Raw genomic sequence first — 20,169 nt, forward strand, 5'->3', positions numbered from 1 at the left:
TGCTGGGGCCAGGGAGCATCGAAGAGCTGACAGCATTTCTGTTTCCACGTTTAAAAAAAAAAAGACTAGAATTTACATGTTAAAGAGAGTGGTGTCCTTCTAGGAGTGTCCTTAAAATTACCTCTTGTGTTTGGGGGGGAGTGCTAACAGACATACCACGTTGTAAGACGCCTATGCATTTTTCTAGGTTTGTCTTAAAAATTAGTTGCTTGCAGAAGAGTTTTTAAGTGTGCTTGGGCGCCACTAGGGGGCACCTTGAAGGTGTAGCAAGAATTCTCTGAATGCAGCGCATTTTATATTTAAAATATGTCAAAATATCCATTGAAATTCTATTATGTGCTCAAGACAGAGTTGGGAGGAGGGAGAGTGTAAGGAAAAGGACCTGAATCCGTGTTCCCCAGAAGTGGAGAATCCGTGCTCCGTGGAAGAGGGGACATAGAATAAAGGAAACACCCTGACCCCTCATTCACCATAGACTAGACATTCATCGCAGTTAAGCGTGTTATTTTCAGAAGGGTCAGTTTCATGGCCAAAGCATTTAATTGCTCACAGAGGACCTTGTAGAACACTCTCTGATCAATGTGCAGGATTAAATGGTTTCAGCTCTCAGGAGCACGGGTAGCGGGCCTGGGGACCTGCGTTGGTTTGAACTTGGCAAAGCCGGTTTGTTGTTTACAAAGATTTCTCTTTCTCTTTCTTTGCAGTACTTTATGGCGCAGGGCCTCATGCATGCTAGGTGAGTGCTCTAACATGTAAGCACACCCTCAACCCAGTCCGCCCACATCCCGACCCCACCACCCATGATTTAAGATCTCTATGACAGCCTCTGCTATGAATTATTGATCTTAGGATTTGTCCCATGAGCAAATCACACATGACTCAGGGTAAAATGCTAGCTAAATGTCACACAGTGGAGTTCAGGGGAATCTACAAGGACTTCAGGAATCGCTACAGACTTTGTCCTGGTGTCAGCATTTAACTGTGGCTCTGGGGGCTGCAATCCTTGTGGGGTGGTGAAGGGTTCCTTGAATTTGATACCATGGCCCTGGTGTGCTCAGGCCACTAAGGAGAAAACCTCAAATGCTGGAAACACAGAATTGACCATGCTTTGAAACATGTGGCTACAATTAGAAGACGGTTTCACGTTTCAGCCCAACTATATCCCGCCATAAGCGAGAGCTCTGAGCTTGCAAGGGAATCCGTGGTGCTGGGACTGCAAATGAGAATACGTGCTTACACAGCAGAAAAGACATATGACTGCTGTAAACCCTACCCAAGAGAGCTTCGGACAGACCACAGAAAGCGAGGCTCTGTGACACATGACCACAGCCCTGCAGATCTGGATCGGAGGGGCTGCAGTTCTACGCTCTGCCGCTTAGTCCAGAGCCACAGCCAGCCTGCCTGGGCCATGCCCTCCAAGGAAGGAAGGCCAGCAGCAGGGTCTGACACTGTGTGTAGAGGAGCATACCGGCTGTTCCTACATCAGTGTGACCTTTCTTTCTTTCTTCCTTTCTTCCTTTCTTTCTTTCTTTCTTTCTTTCTTTCTTTCTTTCTTTCTTTCTTCCTTTCTTTCCTTTTTGCTCATGGGGATTCCTGCAAGTGAAGACAGTCCTGCCATCTGTCACAACGCAGCGCTTATGACATTCTCCTTTAAGAGGACAAGCTTGAAACACGGGGCCTCACGCTGAGGCACTGCCAGGAAAAAGGGGCAGGAAATGGTTGTCTCTGTCCTCAGACCACAAGACGTAAGCATCCGTCTGTCCCAAGTACACACTGTCAATAAGAGAAGGGCAATTTTCTAAGGGGAGACTGGCACACTCTTTCCCCCAAAGCCTCAAGGGGTCTTCTTACTACCAGAAACCACCAAAATAAACCCCAAACTGCAATAATCACATGGTGGGAAAAGGGAAGGCTTGCCGCCGGAGCTTACAAATGTCTACCTCGGTGCCTGGACAAAGCCATATTCATTTTCTCTCCTGCCCAAGCCCAGGAAAATGAAGAGACATAGTGGGTCTTATGGGCTCATAATGAAGTATCTGGTTCCCTGGCTGAGAATTTCACTGAGAGGCTAGGAACAGGCAAGAGATAAAGGTCAAAGAGCTCATTCATATCTGCCTCTGGTTGGAGACAGAATGGAGGATACTTATCCCAAGTTGGCTCTGACCAGAAGGGGAAGGGGAGGACATGCCTTGGGGACAAGTGATAGTAGGTCTCTGATAGGAAAATCAAGCCTGGCAGATTCAAGGTAGAGGACTGAGGACATTAAAGGACATTCTTGGGATGGCAATGATTTGATTCCCTTCATCAGAGATGCCTAGGTGATGCATACCGCATACCCTGGGGAATCCCAAGGGCAGGTAAACCTTTGTGCTCAAGCCCAGACTGAAACCTCAACAGGAACAAAGAAAACACAGCTGCACCCTCAGAGTCTGTCTGGGCCATCTTAGGGACTTCTGACAATGATTAACAGAGGGCACACAGGCCCTGATTTGTCTCCTTGCAGAATGACCAGCTCACAGGGGAGTCCCAGTTCTTGCCGCCTTTCAAGGTTGTGAGCCACACACTCAAGCATCTAAAAGATTTTCATGATTCAACCTCTAACTGATGCAGAAGGAAAAAAACTTCCTTTGCGAAGGCACACGCAGGACAAGACTGAACCTGAACACCAAGGTCAACAGAAAGCAAACTAATGCTGTTTGAATGTTTAAAACAATTCTTTTTTTTTCCCCAAAGGGCCAGGTTTTTATTAATTTTAGTGATAACAATAGCAGGTTATTTTTTTAGTAGTGTAAGTATTCTTTAATAACTTCCCACATAAAAGAAGCTGGATCTTTTTTTAAAAACTGTGCCATTTGAAGGGCAGGGGCTCCAACTCAGAGGTCGGTTGCTTGCCTTGCATGTGTGAGGCCCTAGGTTCAATACCTAGTACTGAAGAAAACAAACACACACCAAAAGAAAAAGATAGTCTATTGAATGCTCAGTTCTACTAAATTAAATTTCTATTGTCAGGCGTGGCTGCATTTTCTTTCTTAATTTTGATTTTTCTAGAATGAATTACTATTACTACAGTAATTTTAGAAATTCTTTGTTTCAGGGAACAAGATCTCACGTTGTCTCAAACTCACATTTTAGTCAAGGATAACCTCGAATTTCTGATCCTTCTGCAAGTGCTAGGATTATAGGCAAGCACTAAAATACCCAGTAGTTTTAAGCTAGAAAACAATTAGTCCTATGGTGAACCAGAAAGATGTCAAGGACCCCCCCACAACTGGTTTCCCAGCCTCAGGGTTGTATTTGGGGTAATAAAGATGCTTTGGAGCTAGACAAGAGGTGGTAGCTGTTCGATACTCTGTATTTACTACCCATTGCTGGACTGGTAACTGTGTCTGCGAGTGTGTGTGCGTGCGTGTGTGCGTGTGTGTGTGTGTGTGTGTGTGTGTGTGTACGCGCGTGCGTGCGTAAAGGTGGACACCAGAGGACAACCTTGGGTGTTATTCCTCAGATGCCATACGCCTTATTTTTTGACACAGGACACAGGATCTCTCGTTGGTCTGGAGCTCACTGATTTGTCCAGGTTGGCTGACCAGCCAGCCCTAGGACTCCACCTATTTTCAGTGTTGTGTCTCCAGTGTTGGGACTTCTGATTTATACCTCCATGCGGAGCTTTTTGACGTGCACGCTGAGGCCTGAACTCAGGTCCACAAGCACTTCACTGGCTGAGTTATTTCCCCAGCCCTCACTGTGTTTTTTGAGACAGTTCTTTGCTCTGTAGCTCAGGCCTGTCTGGGACTCATAATCTTGCTGCTTCAACCTCCTAAATGCTGATGACAGGTGTGGACCATGATGCCCGTTTCCAAATGGCTAATTTTACATTCCATGAATGCAAATTCATCTCAATTTTAAAATGTGTCAACCCCTGCCAACTGCCCCCCCCCCACCTCCCACAAAGCCTAGCTGCCCGGTTCCTCTGACATGCTCAGAACACGTTACCTTCTCCATGCAGCAGGGATGGGTCTAAGAGCTCCATCATGTATTCGATTTCAGTGTCCAATTCCAGCATGTCACACTGAGCGATGACATAGGTCAGGACTGGCAAGAAGTCATCCGCACCATACATCCTCCCTGGGGTCAGGAAGAGAGGACAAAGTGGGTTATTTTTGTCAATGCTACTTGCTTTCACATCCTATTGTTGCTATTATTAGCCACCAAGGAGTCATGCCGGGGAAACGCGCTACTTATAACCGGGCGTGGGAGTTTCTGGAATTCTACCTACGTGGCCCCTTGACTCTCCCCACCTGTTTACTGAAACTGGCCCCTTGCTCATAATCTCAGAATGAATGCCTATGGGACAGTCAACACAGTTCAGGTTTTCTTCCCACTTTTAAGATTTGCACACTAGAACAAAGTGCCTGTGTTTTCAACTGTTATCAAGGCATGATATAAACCCTTAATAAAACATTTCCTTAGGCTAAATTCTTTCTGGCTCACTTACTGTGTTGTGTGCCCATTTATCACAAATGTAATGACCAGGAAAAAAAAATCTGCTCTGTGCTCAATGTTCACTTAATTTGTTCATTTAAACACAGGTTGATGATAGCACCTGATTAATAGCGATACGAGTAAAAGACAAACAAATAAAAGGTCCTTATTTTTTGTGTTCTTTGCAATGGTGGGTCTTACCTGTGGTCTCTTTGTTATCCAAGAGAACACTGATGGTATCTGGATCATTTTCCATGACCACAGTTGGAAGGTGAGAGAGAGTGTAAATGGTATCCAGGATGCTGCTCGGCTTCCCCAGAGGAAGCAGGACAGCCCCCACAATGAAGATGATCGTGTCTGAAATGTCACCAGTGTGTAGGCAGAAAGACGGTGCTACTGAACAATGTAATCCTGAGCAGGTATTAGTTCGGAAATTTTTTTATAAACGATCTCATGAACTATAGAGCTATATGCTTCAAATTTCAGAGGCTATGTCCACAGGCTGGCAACAGCTAACAAGCTCTGGTTTTGTGTGTGTGTGCGCGTGTGTGTGTATGTATGTGTGTGTGTGTGTGTGTACATGCACAACTGTGTGCATGCATGTAGGGGCCAGAGGTTGACATTAGGTATCTTTCTCAATTGATTTCTTTTGTATTTACTGAGGTAGAATCTCTCTGAACCTGGAGCTCACCTATTTGGCTATTCTAGCTATTCAGATTACCATGGGGGTCCTGTCTCTGCTTCCTGAGTGTGGGATTGTGCGTAGGCTACCACACACATCCACCCAGCATTTATGAGGATGCTGGGGATCTGAACTCTGGTCCTCATGCTCGCCTGACAAATGCTTTGCTCACCAAACCATCTCCCTAGTCCCAAGAGCTCAGAGGTTAAGGTCCTCACTGAGTAGTCACACATTCCTATCTACTTCAGCAATGGGTCACAGAGTCCGTCGCTTCTCTACTAAGGCAATTTCTGTCAGGAAAATGTTGGTAATTGCCTGCTGTATTACAGGCAGCTCCCTGAAGGCCAGAACAGGGCGGGTTCAGTCACTACCCATGAATCATGGGTACTTCTGTATCTTTAGGGAAGAGCCGGGGGAAATCTGAGTGAGGACTTATTTCCTACTTTGTAATTCTGTGAAGAGTTCCGATCACAATGCTTCAGCCCGTATTACAGAACTGGCTAACAGAGTCTCACTTCGACCAAACACTCCAGCTTTCTCATACACGTGCTGTAGATGATTGCCACAAACCCTCATGAGCCAGGGTGCGGTAAACGTTCTCTGTAATATTCCTGTTGCACTGGGGCTCAGATCGAGTTGCCTCACCTAATTCTCAGTTCTAAAGGAGAGGGTCATATGTAAGAACAGATGCGGAAACCGCAGGGCAGAAGATTAAGGCGGCCAAAATCCCCCGGCAAAGAAACACATTCCCAGGGGGAGGACAGCATATTCGTAAGCTCTATCTCGCACTAACTCTCTGTTTAAGTCAGCACTGTAGGCAGCTCTTGACCTTATCCACGATCACTGGCTGAGAGGATTCTGTTGTATGAGGCTCGCTGGAGAAATTCCACCAGCTGCACTTATTTTTCTATAGGCTGATAGATGAAATTAGAGACCGAAGGGAGGGGACATTGAGGCTCAGACAGACGTCTGGACACAGCGTGACAGACTGTCTCACCTGAGTTGTTCTCCATGACAGTGTATATGAGCTTGCAGACCCGAAGCAGAAGCATGACCTTCTTTTCTGGTGAATACATCTTCTGCATGGTCATGAATTTAACTTTGATTTTCTCCAGCTCCACCAAGTCAGGAGTCGGGGCAAAGACCCCCAGTTCCTGTGGGTTCCTCTGCCGTACAAGTTGCAGGTTTTCCTTGAGTTGTTTCCACGAGCCGTCAGCTGTGTGGAAGTCTTTCAGCATGGCCTCCACGTGGCCCTTGAGGGGCTTCAAGATGCATTTGTGCATGGCCTTCTCCAACACCACATCTGTGAAAGAAAATGCAGCTACTGTGATCACTGTCTGAAGAGAGAACTGCAACGGGTACTATTATGGGATGCACGTCTGTGACTCTATTCAGCTTTCAGAGAAGAGAGTAAATATGTCATCAGAATGTTTAACACCTAACAGACTACAGACAGAACCACCAGGACTCACAGGCCAGGAAAAGTGACCTTTTCCTGATCAGACCTTCTGTGCACACAATCAATAAACTAAGTGGGTTTATTTTAATCCCCCTATGTACAGGTAAATATTTCAGAAAGACTTTCTGATCCAGGTGTCCTACCACCCCTTCCTGTTGATATGTTATCTTATAGGATTTTCTTTCTTTAAAAAAAAAAAATGAGTTTGAGCATTCATGTGTGTGAGGGGGAGGAAGTGGATGTATGTTACAGCAAGAATACGGTGGTCAGAGGACAGCTGCAGGTGTTTAGTTTCATCTAGGCCTTATTTGAGGCAGGGTCTCTTCTTTGCTGTTCACTGCTGTGTGCACCACGCTAGCTGGTCGGCAAGCTAAAGGTTTTCTAATACTGAGGGTGCGATCTTGGGTTGGATTCTGAACCGAAAACCTCATTTGATTTGCAACAGAGGACATGAGTGGGGTATCAGTTAGGTGAGATCTGAATATAGCCTGCAGCTTTGGTAGCTGTGTAAACACAGCTTCAATATTGTTCTTCTCGTTTCTCCCAAGTTTGATGATTACACTATAACTTGCAATAGATAGCTTTGATTTTAGGAAACACGATGAAAATTGGGGCAAAGGGGGCATGGTGGTTCAGAAACAAGGAAGGTAATATGTGTGCATGTGTGTATAGACACCGAGAAAGAAGAACAAGGAAGGTAATATGTGTGCATGTGTGTATAGACACCGAGAAAGGAGAACAAGGAAGGTAATATGTGTGCATGTGTGTATAGACACCGAGAAAGGAGAACAAGGAAGGTAATATGTGTGCATGTGTGTATAGACACCGAGAAAGGAGAACAAAGTGGCTGTGTCAAAGGGCTAGCATTGGAGAGTCTGGTGGAGACAGGACATTTCTTTGCATTATTGGTGCAATTTTCCTGTAAGTCTGATACTATTTCAAAATAAAAAGTTAAAACATTTAAATTTCTATGGAGTTAGGAAAACCTTTAGGTGTGGGTGGAGTTATTTTTCCTCCTTTGAATGCTCACCCAGTGGAACAGCTTCCATTGTCACTATTAAAGAGGGCAGTAACATAAATCTGGGGTTCTAGGCTGAAGATAATTTGCACAGTGATGAATTCTCTGCTTTTTTCAGTGCCAACTGCAGGTCTCATCAAGTCTACCTGAGCTGTACCATGGTGACAAGTGATATATGACACCAAGGTGGTTCCATTTTGCAAGTGCACGGATCCACTTATTTCTAAGACTGGAAAGAGATGGGTTCTTTCTATGGCCTCTGGAATTCTTGATATGGGGTCAGATCATACTGAATCCCGATTACGGTCTATTATTAGAGGTCTGGGTGGTGGGGGCAATAATCTAAGTCAGATGTGCAAATCACGAACATCTTGACTGTACCTCAAAGTGAGAACTGAGTCTAGAGGTTAATGCTGATCCCACAGTGACCAGAGTTCCTCAGCCTACATTTTCCTCTGTTCCTGCACTTCCACAGTCTTTGTTTAAAGATAGAGCACCATACAATTAAAGAGCAAAACAGATGCACAAGGGGTTAAAAGAGAGAGGAGAAGCAACAACACTCTCACTTCACATGAGACGTTAGACAGATCACCAGTGTGCACTGGCTGTGTTAATAAGCTTGTGCGACTTCATAGCTTCTTTATCCTGCATGCTCATTACCATAAAAATAATCAGTAAGAGCAAGTGAGTGCTTGGATGAGCTGAGCCCTATGCAAACACTTCACTTAATTCTAATCCAGTCCTAGCAACAGCTCCCTACGGCATTAATACTATGCATATTTTACAGGTGACAAAGCAGGAGCCCATAAATGTCTAGCGACTTGCTTGAGGAGACGCGGCTACTTGGAACAAGCAGTTAGTCGGCTTTTCCAGGTAAACCATCTTATTTTTGTTCTCTCTCTCTCTTTTTTGGTGTGCTAGGGATCAAACTCAAGGCCTTGAGCATATGAAGCAAGTGTTCTACCACTGAGCTCTACCCTCCCTCAGCCCCCAAGTAAGCAATCTCTTAGTTTAAATTTCAAGTCACTTTGTAAGCACTGACCAGTTTTTTTTTTTCCTCATTCAGGGTTCCGAAAGCAGCATTCATGAATATCACTCACCTGCACCTTGGCACCTACACAGGTCTCCAAAGAAGTGGAAGGGCCATGCCAATCACTAATTAGGAATGCACATAAATGTTTGTAGTAGTACTTTTCATTATTGCTCCAAATTGGAAAGAACCCAAAGCCTGGTCCAACAGAATGGCTGCATGAGATGTGTTCACACCACAGTCTACTACAATGGGTTTCAGACAATGGGATACGTTCATTCAGTGAGGAAGCACACTGCTCCACATGCAGTGCAGGTGAAACTCCAGATGCCACACTGGGTGTGAAAGAGGCTTACTCAGCAAATCTCTTAGAGCCTTTCATCTCTATAAAGTCTAACACACAGCCTGCCTATGGTGTCAGAACTCAGGTCGGCAGTTGCCCTTGGGAAGGAACCAGTGGGTCACGGGGCCACTTTGGTGTCTGTGAGGAGGAAGGAGAAGTTCTCCTAGATTTAGATGCTGCCTACTTGAGTGTCCACATACGAGACTCAATGCTTAAGACTAGTGCACTTTATGCACATAAATACACATGTGTTGTGGAATAATCCTTTTGAACACTGTAAAGATGTGTTGCTCATATTGCTTAATAAATAGTCATCTGGCCAATAGCTAGGCAGGAAGAGGCTAGGCAGCAGAGCCAGACTGAGAGAACACTGAGAAAGGTGAGTCACCAACCAGATGCAGAGGGATCAGGAAGAAAATGAGGTAACAAGTCATGAACCACATAGCAGCATGTAAATTAATAGAAATGGATTAATCTGAATTACAAGAGCTAGTTAGTAACAAGCCTAAGCTATTGGCAGAGCATTTATAATTAGTAGTAAGTCTCTGTGTGGTTATTTGGGAGCTGGCTGGCAGGACAGAAACTCCTGCCAAAACACATGTAGACAGAAGACAACTGAAGACTGACCAGCATGAGAATTTTACCTGAACCTCTCAGAACAATGTGTAACTTCAGAATGAGCCTAGTCACTTCTGTGCCCAAGTGTTACACAAACCATCTCCAAAATAGCAAACAGAGTAGGACCCCTCTTTCATTCATTCATTCATTCATGTGGCCAGGGACCAGTGCTGGCCTTGGTGTAGTGGGACTGTGGGAATCTATTAGTACCTCCTTTTCTTTTCTTTTTTCTTCCTTCCTTTCTTCTTTCCTTCCTTCCTTCCTTTCGTTTTATTTTATGTGCACTGGTGTTTTGCCTGTGTATCTATCTGTATAAGGGTGTAGGGTCCACTCGAACTGGAGTTATCGACAGTTGTGAGCTGCCATGTGGGTGTTGGGAATTGAACCCAGGTCCTCTGGAAGAGCAGTCAGTGTTCTCAAAAACGGAACCATCTCCCCAGCCCCCTCATTTTCTTAAAACACAAAAGTAAAAATAATTCCTGGTATTGAAATGGAGGGGAAGCTTGGACTAACCCTCTGATTTCATTTGATGCTAGCTAGCAGCCCAGGCTGTCCTGGGAGTTACTATGCAGACCAACCTTGCTTCAAACTCACAGCAAACTTCCTCCCTCAGCTTCTATGGTTGGCTGACTCTTGGCTTATTTTAAAAGTCACTCAGAGGTGAAAAGCTTGTACGGTGTCCTCTGACCAGGATATCTGCCTAGACAGTGTCTTCTCAAAACAAACAAAAACAAACAAAAATGGACACAGAGTTAGGGTATGATGGAGGAAATGGTGAATCTTGAAGAACTTAGAAGAAATTCTCAAATAATTAATAAAAAGATTCTATTAGAAAAGAAGTCACTTGGCTATGTAGCAAAGGAACAGGTCTCTGCTGGCTTCACGGTGGGTAACATATGAAGTGTGTTCCCTAGGGTACAATTCTTCACCTTGTTTCCAGGCATCTGAAATTGGTCTAGGAATTTGTCCAAATTGTGTCTGGCTCAAACAAGTTGAAACTAGTGACTCATTACCTGGGCATGCCAGGTGTTTGATGGGTGACTTTTGCTACCAAGGGTCAAACACTCCGCACACAATAGCTGGTGTTTTCTGTGTAGGTGGTCAACTGCTTCATTTCCTTTGTCTGTAAACCCCTCTCCCCACAACTCAGAGCCCCCTATCCATACGTACATACGTACTCCCTAACCCTTTTTATCCTCAAGAAGGTGGATTTGAGACTTGGAACTTTTCATCTCCTCATAGTTGGCAACCCAGTGAGCAAACTCACGTGCCAAACAGTGACTTCAGACACACATGGGGTAGGCAGAACAAGTGATGCTTGGTGACAGTGCTAGGCATTTTTTCCAAGTTGGCTTTTTGTTTGTTCTTTTTAAAGACCACACTTTAAAATTAAAACTGGCCTCTTCCGTTTGTTTCCTGGGCTGTACTCTTACTGACCACCCCTACGAAATCCTCAATAAAGAATGGGGTCGGGGGGAGGTTTGAAATAAAAAGAAGAACCAGTGGCCCCACTGAGTGACCCCCACTGCTTCATTCCACCAAGAAACCTGAGCTTCTGCTCTTAAGCAAGAGGGAAAAATTATTTGAGAGACATAAGAAATGGGACCTTTCTGAATGAGGGCTAGCTCAGACCAAAACCAAACCAAAACGGCGGCCGTGCTCAGAGTTCTGGAAGATCACCAACTTTCTCCTTTCTGCTGATTTCTGTTCTATCTGGTTGCTTTAATTCCAACACGAGAAACCCAAATCTTTTCAACTAAGAACAGCAACACTATTACAGACACCTTGTGTTCACCGACTCATCAAACCCTCAAACAAACCCCATACAAGGAGGACTTTGCTACAATCACTTCACACAGAAGAAATCCATGGCATGAAGCAAGCAGGAGGGGGAGCCAGGGTTCCAACCCTGAACACCTGCTGCAGGCTTCTAGATGCTAGGTCGGCTGCACCCCATCAACAGAAAGCGTGCGGAAATGAAGAAGGCAAAAATGTCCCTTCATGGACAAGGGATAGGTGACTGCTCTTCTTGGTGCTCATTAGTTTTCTTTTCTGTTTTTTCTGGTAACAAGAAAATACTAGAACAGTCAGGCTTGGTGGTGCATGCCTTTAGTCCCAGCACTTGGGACCATAGACTGGTGGATCTTGAGGCTAGTCTGGTCTACACAGAGAGTTCCAGGACAGCCAGGGCTAGAGAAATCCTGGCCCTTCTACTGTGCAAAAAGTTGACAGCGAGTTTATACTTCTTTTTTTCTCATGTGCTAACATACATGTGCACACATGTTATCAGCAGCCAAGCAGAGACCTCAAACTCGGCTCAGGCTCAGCTCCTCCCGTGACACACCCCACACTCAGGCCTTTCAGCAGAGATGTTTCCCTCGGCGGAGTGAGTAGCTGAGGGAAGCAGAAGGCTGTTTCCAGGGGTCACCAGACTCAGACATGAAGCATAAAGGGCCACTTTAAAAATGTGTGACCTTAAGGGAAGACGACCTTCCCTTGGCTCAGTTCCCTCAACTGTTTGGGCTGCCTCCAGTTTCACAATGGACCTGCTGAGAGGACTTGGTGAGGTCTCAGGCCGTGAGTACCCAGTGCATATCTGTCATCTACTAAGAATGCTGAAGTTACTGCTTCCTTCCTTGGAATAAAACGGTGATGCCTCTGGAAAGAGACCCCAGGGTTTCTGAAGCCAGGGTTTTTGTTTTGCTTTTCAGGATTAATTGCGGTCAGATTAAGAGCGGCCTGTTTCCTAGTCACCTTTCCCTGCTTGGGTACTCATACCTGCGAGCTCCTTCCCTTTGGTACAAAAATGGAGGATCCGAGGCTTTCTAACCACACTTCAGTTCCTCTGGAGGTTTCACCACCACCTCACTCGATTCCTGTCACAGCCTGGAAGCTGCCGAGAGCTGGCTCTCTTGGGTGGTCCTGTATCCATCACAGCAGGGGAAACCAGAGGCAAAGAACCCCAGGCCAACTTCAGATGGGAAAACATGGCATAGGCAGGAGCTAGTAGGCTCCCAAGGCCTCCTGCTGAATGTCGCAGGAAGGGTGGGTTCAAGCCATCGTTAGTGGAGGTTTTGGTCTGGTGATTGGAGAAGACCAGATTACCCTGCTGGACCTGCTTTATTCTGTCTCCTCTAGGACCTAGCAGGACCTCTCTCTGTACTTCTGTGCCTTCTCAAAAGCTCCTCCTGGGTCTGCTCGACTTTCTCTCAGCATGGATTCCAATGATATCTGCCCACCTCTCTCAGTGCCTCCCCTGTAGGAACCTTGCCTCTTGGTGTTCTTTGATGCTGCTGCTGCCAAGACATTGGACGGATTCGATTTTTCTCCTTGACAGGAAGTCCTCTGAAAATCTCACCTCAGGGAGATAACTGGAACTGATCCAGACTCCAGGCATAGATTCTCCAGGTAGCACACATCCCAAGCATTAAAGAGAAAATCCTTCCTTTGGGGACCAGCACGAAGATGATGCATTTCCTTACCTCTACAGATCACTGATACCCAGCTAGGGATGGCATCAGTGCCAGGTGGGGGACTGTCTCTGCAGCCCTGCTGGGATGACTTGGAAAATAAGTTTGCCATGGGCACGTCACCCACACATACTTGGACTCATCAGCAATGGTGCTTTATCATTATTGGGTATTACCAGCCCAATTGTACCAGTATCAATATATAGACGACAAGCACTGGCGTTGTGATTCGCTCACATTTCTTATTTTTAATTATATGTACACATATGTATCTATGTATGGGTATATGCGCATGAGTGCGGATACCCAGGATCCCAGAAGAGGGCATCAGAACTGGAGTTACAGGAGGTTGTGAACAGCCCAAGATGGGCTCTGGGAACTGAACTTGGGTCCTCCGAAGGAGTGATGTGTGCTCTTAACCACTCTCTCCAGCCTCTCACTTTCAGTTTGGCTCATTTTGGTGAGTTTCAAGGAAGGCCATCATGAAAGCATATGGGCTTTATTCCTGTACTGTCTTATACAAAACAATCTCTGGAGCTGATTTCAGTGCCTTCCAGTAAAAGAAGCGGGGGAGGGGAGTGTGTGCAAGAAAGAAGAGGAAGCGAGCCTGTCCTTTGTTCAGACGTTGTGAGCTTGTGAATCTGGGCTGGAGGTCAGACTGCAGACCACCAAAGGCTCAGCCTGTGCACTATACCCACTTAGCCGAGACAGCCAACTGGGACTCCTTCAGTGTGGCACTAGCATCTCTCTGGCCACATGACTCAGAATGACTTTTCAAAAAGCAAATAATTTAAGAACTTAAACTGCACTGTGAATTGAATACAAATGCCATCAGATGCTGGAACTCAAACCGGACTTGACACTCCTTAAAAAAACAACACTTCATCTGCAGCTCTTGAGAGACAGAGGCCACAAGTGTGAGGCCAGCCTGGTCTACATAGCAAGTTCCAGGCCAATGGGGATACCCTTTGCCAAAAAAGCCAAAACGAAAAAAGAACCCCTACATAAAACAAAACAAACTCACATTAAAAACAAAACTCAACAAGTACACTCAAAAGCGAAAAGAAAAACAAAACCCTAAGTGATTTTCAAAAAACAATAAAAAAACACAAACAAACAAACAAACAAAAGAACTTCACCATAACCTGAACCAAAGTAGCAGTGACTGTTTAAATTGGACAAATTACAGGTAACTTTACCTTTTTTTAGAGGTGGTTTCTCACTAAGTTGCTCAGGTTGACCTCAGACTCCTGGGCGCAAGTAATCCTCCTGCCTCAACCTCTTGACTAGCTGGACTTAGGCATTCACTCCTGCACCAGACTCTCAATGTCCTCTTTTTATAGGTGCTCTATTCTGTGGTATCCAACCACATTTCAGTACCATTTTTTTCCCCAGTAAAACAAACAAGAAACAACGAAGACTTAAAAAAAAAAAAAAAAACCCTTTAAGTACATAAATTAATGTGCTCTTTGACAAATGCAGGGATGGCGCTTAAGGATGCTTCTTCAAAGAATCGAAATGCTCTTGGGAAAAAGAGTGTTTCTGTTTACAGCAATTACAGAAAAATAATAATAGTGCCTCACTTTTCACTATGATTGTCAGGAATGTGGGGTTAGGTGCTTTGCCACTATTGCTCATGTGTGGTGAACAGTTTATATGAAACAGAAACTCTGAGGGCTACTAACATTTTCAGAGTTGGAGAAATTTTGCTTTTCTCAGAGTAAGACAGGGGACTCTCCCAAGGCTGATATCAAGTCAAAGGGGGAAAAGTGTTCTACTAAAATCAAACATCCAATATTGCAACAAGTTCGGCAGAATTGAGATTTTAGTTATTTTTTTAAACAAGAAAATCTGGACTCTCTCTCATTGGTTGTCTGAGAACAAAGCAAGGAAGGATGCCAACAGGGCATGAATGTTGGGATAAAAGGATCATCACAACCATCTGTCCTGGGACTTCACACCATGGGATACCAACTAAGAGTCAGCTTCACTCTGCCAGTCAAGAACTGAAGGCGGGGCTTTGTGTAAAGCTCCAGGGGTGTCCTGTTCTTGTCAGACACTGGCTTGTTCTTCCCCTTGGAGAGATGAAGGTGAGGGACAGCTGTCCAGGAAGGAAGCCCCCTGGTGGGCCTGGAATGGGGGGGAGAGAGGTTTGCACGGAAACCGGCCCACGTGGCACCCTCATTAACTTCCTTATTCAACAGACTCACTGAGCTGATGCTAGGCAACTCTCTGTACTCAAGAGCCTCTCAGGGGCAGGACTTCGGAGTGGAAGTGCTCCACAGAAACGGTCTCAACGGAATGAAAACTCCCCATGGCAGGACATGACCATCAACAGTGGCCGCTTTTTAGTTTGAGAACTAACTCTCTGCCAGCAAATCACACTTGGTTAGAGAGCCCCAGAAGGAAGAGCTGCAGCAGCATATGAGCAGAGCAAGAATGGTCAAGACCTCTTCCAACCAACTCCTTTCCTTACGTAACTCTAGAACCATCCCTGGAAGACAATGTCAGCACCATCTGCAGACTCAGAAGAGATCCTTGTGCGCAAACTCAGGAGGTCGCTTTTACCTGCAAATGACCTGACCGCTCTAATTCTACAAGGCGTTACCCCATGAAACGCCTCCTCCCACTTCCGTGGCTTCAGAATGGATGTTCTCAAAGTCTGGCATTAAACCTATCTCCTAAGTTCAGTCCTCAGGGAGAAAGACTGGATGAAATTCTTTTACAGCAGAGAAACCCAAGCGGCATTCTTGAAAAGCCTTCCCAGCGCTCACAGGCACCTGTTCAGAGCAAGCCCGAGGCTTGGGATTCTGTGGATGGCATTGAAGTGCTGGTGCTTCATAGCTGTGAAGATTCCGGAATTCCTTCCAGGAAGCGAGAGTGGGAATGAGCACACACACAATAGAGATCAGAAGATCTGGGCTGCATGCCACTCCCTTCCAGGCTCAGGCTTACCCTCTGCCCACAGCGCTACACAGCCTGATCTCTCTCGGAACTGGAAAGTGATGGATGATATATGCAGAAATATATCACCTTTGAGGTTATGAGCCCCCCAAAGGGGCACTGTATTAACAAGTCCTCAGTAAGTCACCTTATAGAGCTAAGTGTAAACACAGACAACTGGGTTAAAGCGATGTCCTCACTGGAGTCCAGAGCTAGTCACTTCCACATCAGAGGGGACTGGCCTGGCTTTCTAATAATTAGCATCACTTCTTCCCCTTGGTGCAGTTTCCCAGGCTGACCTCCGCTACAGTAACCTTCCCCTTACTTTCAAAAGCCTGGCGCTTCTCAATGTGCTTTCAAAATACTATGTTTTCCATTCATGAAGCAACAGGAAAAGCTGCCTGCCTTCAGGCAAATGCTAAAAAAAAAAAAAAAAAAAGACAAAAGAAAAACAATACAAAACACCCCAAACCAGGCTGCTGGGCAAGGCAGTACACTCCTGTAGTCCCAGCTATTCCTGAGTAGAAGGACTGCTGGAAGCCAGACTGTGCAAACAGGCTAAGCAGAACAGCGAGACTTCTGACTTAAACAACTAAAACCAACCAACCAAACAAACAAACAAATACACAGCAAAACCAATCCATACAAAGCAGGACGATAGCGCCGGGCGGTGGTGGCGCACGCCTTTAATCCCAGCACTTTGGAGGCAGAGGCAGGCGGATCTCTGTGAGTTTGAGGCCAGCCTGGTCTACAAGAGCTAGTTCCAGGACAGGCTCCAAAGCTACAGAGAAACCCTGTCTCGGGGAAAAAAAAAAAGCAGGACGATGTTTTTATAGGTATTAGTCATAGTCACAACTGCCCAAAAGACAAAATATAAACACAAGCCTTAGCTGAAGGAGTAGGCTGACGTAACAGGGGCTTGTCACAGGTGTTGGCTCATGCCTACAATCCCAGGCCTTGGAAGGCTGAGGCAGGAGGACTGAGAGGGTGCGAGGCTGGTCTGTGCCACGCAGTAGAGCGTCACACCAGTTCAAGTTCTGAACTCGCCAACTACTAACTGGAGTGGGTTGACACATCACCTGCCTTCCTCCATCCCTCACGGGATAGGATGCATTTTAACTGGAGTGTATATGGAGGGAGAGTGGGGAGCACCCACTGAGGCAGCTTTTTCAGGCTGCCCAGCTTGTCTGGGAGACTCTACAGATGTGGGTTTCCCTCCTCATTAGGGATTTCAGTTTAAAAATAAGAATTGTAAATTTCAGGGAGGTTTGGAGAGGATGAGTTTCTGAGTGATAAACACCACACACACACACACACACACACACACACACACACACACACACACACACACACACACACGATAGGCAAGCTTCCTGAGACCTTCTTGTATTGGTGCTTAAGGAATGAGCAGGGAAGCTCAGGCTGAGGGAGGCCCTGTTCCCCAAGGAGCTCTGCTCTATGGGCTGGCTGGTGCTGTCTGCATATGTAGCTCACTCCTGCCCGCAGCCTCCCACCTTCCCCCAGCCCTGGGAGGAAGCCTCTTATCCTCTTTTCTATGTAGGAGCCCCCATGGCTAGGAATTTGGAGTTGGTCTTCAGGAGAGGCAAGACTGTAGGCTGCTGGTGGGGGGGGGGGGGGAGAGGAGAGAGGCAACTTCTAGGACTATTTTGCATTCTGAGGAAGTCTCCTGAAGAGTGTTCAATTCTGAGACACATCACAAAGACACATTCCTTTCAGACACTCTCTCCTTCTCTCGGGAGCACCCCAGCTCCTCTCACCACGCCCAGACGACCCTGGGCTAGGTCAGAGCACCACAAGAAAACAAACAGGGCTTTCAGTCCTTTGTGACCAAATCAAAGAGCTGCTCAAATTCAAAGAGAGAGAGAGAGAGAGAGAGAGAGAGAGAGAGAGAGAGAGAGAGAGAGAGAGAGAGGAGAGGGAGAGAGAGAAAGAGAGAGAGAGAGAGAGAGAGAGAGAGAGAGAAGAGACTCTACCACACACTGTTTACTACTTTCAACAAACACACCCAATTAGAAAGTAGAAATCTGAGTTTAGCTAAACCATGGAAATGTTTGCAAACTCTTGCCTGTTGCTACCCACAGACTGAAGTCTTTCAAATTAACCTTTTAGAGTCAATCTTCCAAACTTAAAACAAAACAAAACAACAATAAGAATAAAAAACAAAACTTGGAAACTCTTGCCCCCCCCCCCCAAAAGACTGCTTGCCAAATTCAAATTTGCCTTGGCAAGCTGCCTACCGAAGAAACTATTAACCATCCAGCCCTTCTGTGAGGTCACAGAAAGAGCATTTCCCCTTGACTCTGGAGAGAATGCTTCTCATGTGATCTCCAAATTACAGCACTTATTGTAAAGGTACACCAAACAAACTAGTCTTTCCCCTTTCATGTTGATTCCCCAACTGTCCCTGATCTAGGCAGTGTAGGATGAGGGAAGCAGTGCGGATACGCTTGAGGCAGGGCAGGGTCTCAGGATCCGAAGTGTGGGTCTGTGTTCTGCGTTCTGGGCTGGAGCTCTTCCCACCCAGTCTTCACACTCCTAACATATGCTACAGAACAAAACACGCACAGCCGCTCAGATGACAGCAAACATGCTGGCTAGAAGCAGGCAGCTCCCAGAGAGTCCCACGCTCAGAAAATGCTCGACAGATGTGTCACACACACACACACACACACACACACACACACACACACACACACAGGGCAAGAGCAGGCGGCAGCTGGGACCCGCCAAAGCAGGACACTTGCAGCCTGACGTGTAGCATCTGCCTTAAAAGGGAGATCTTTCCCATTCAAATCAGGTAGGAGAGTGTGTCATTTGTAACTTAATAACAAACTTCATCCAAAACACCACTAACAAGACTGCAGCATCTGACAAAGGTTACAGCAGTTCTTACATTTGAAGGTGGGGAGACAGGCACTTACCAATTTGGTCTTCAGGGATCAGCGACTCGATAGGGGGGTCCAGTTCCGAGCTCTGAGACAAATAGTTCTTGACCTGAGTCATAAACTGTCGGATGGTCTGCAGCATGTCAGTGCTGGACACATGGCATTCCTTGTTCTCCTTCAGGAAACTCACGTAGTCCTGCACCAGGCACCCGAAATAGGTGCATTTGTCCCGGGACAGCTCGGCGATCCTGCGGACCATCCGCTTCTCGGGGGTCATGAAGGAGCTGAACACCCCGCTCATCTTTCGCAACTGGGACTTGACGAGCTTGGGCAGCACAAAAGAGCTGTTCCTCTTCTTTTTGGACTTGATGGGAGGTGCCATGGTCTCCTGGTCACTCTCCCCTTCGTAGTCCTCCAGGCTACTGGTTGTATCAGCCTCGTAGCCATACAGGGGCATGCTCCGGTCGAACTCCAGAGAGTCGGAGGAGGAAGTGGAAAGGCTCATGTCGCTCAGCCTCTGCCTGCCTCCATGGCACGGTGGTGGCTGTGATTCAGAGTCGGGCGGCGCCCTTGTGTAATCCCCGGGGGCGTCCCTAGGCGGGGCTCCACCTGCGTGCCCAGCTGTGCCCAGCTCTGGCTCAGGCTCTGGCTCCGGACTCCGGCTGGGCCGGCAGGCGGTCAAGGTCTTAGCGCTGCCTTCCGCTTCCAAAAAAGAAGCCTGCTTCTTCAGCCGGGGTGGAGGGATGGGAGTTGGTTTTGTTCCAAACAGAGCTACGTTCCCATGTTTGCTATGGTTGACTGTTTCTGGCATGCTCGTCTGGGGTTCAGTCCTGGATAGCCCAGGGCTTGTGTGCAGACTATTAATAGCGGGTGGCGGGGGCCTGGGTGGGGGGGGACCGAGGCCTCTCGGTGCCATTCGCGTTGGGAGTCCTTGTGCTCGGCCGCTTCGGGACTGGGCTGAGGTCCTGGCTGTGCACTTTCAAGAAAAGAGGATTAATAAAACACAAGGCTCCGTTGGTCTGGCTGCACTCCAGCTCCGAAGGCGTCCTGGTTTTTATAGAATGCACTCCGTTTATAAGGCAGAGCTGACGCAAGGAGGCAGGGCAGATGCCGGCTGAGGAGAGAGGCCTATGGAGAGGTGGGGAGTTTGGGGGTTTGTTGTCAGCTGAGGAGCTCCAAAAATCTGAAAGTCATTATCAGCGAAGACAAGAATGTAAATAT

At 46.6% G+C, this 20,169-nt stretch overlaps 1 protein-coding gene across 1 annotated transcript in view; it reads right to left on the minus strand.

Annotated features, from left to right (window-relative positions):
* The window catches only part of Rin2 (Ras and Rab interactor 2), a 158,748-nt gene that overhangs the window by 5,824 nt on the left and 132,755 nt on the right, over window positions 1-20,169 (minus strand). The window contains 4 exon segments of the mRNA XM_038331358.2: window positions 3,991-4,122; window positions 6,159-6,464; window positions 18,985-19,840; window positions 19,842-20,131. Coding sequence (XP_038187286.1) covers window positions 3,991-4,122; window positions 6,159-6,464; window positions 18,985-19,840; window positions 19,842-20,131 — 1,584 coding nt within the window.

This window comes from Arvicola amphibius, chromosome 5, assembly GCF_903992535.2.
Source record: "Arvicola amphibius chromosome 5, mArvAmp1.2, whole genome shotgun sequence".
Lineage (NCBI taxonomy): Eukaryota > Metazoa > Chordata > Mammalia > Rodentia > Cricetidae > Arvicola > Arvicola amphibius.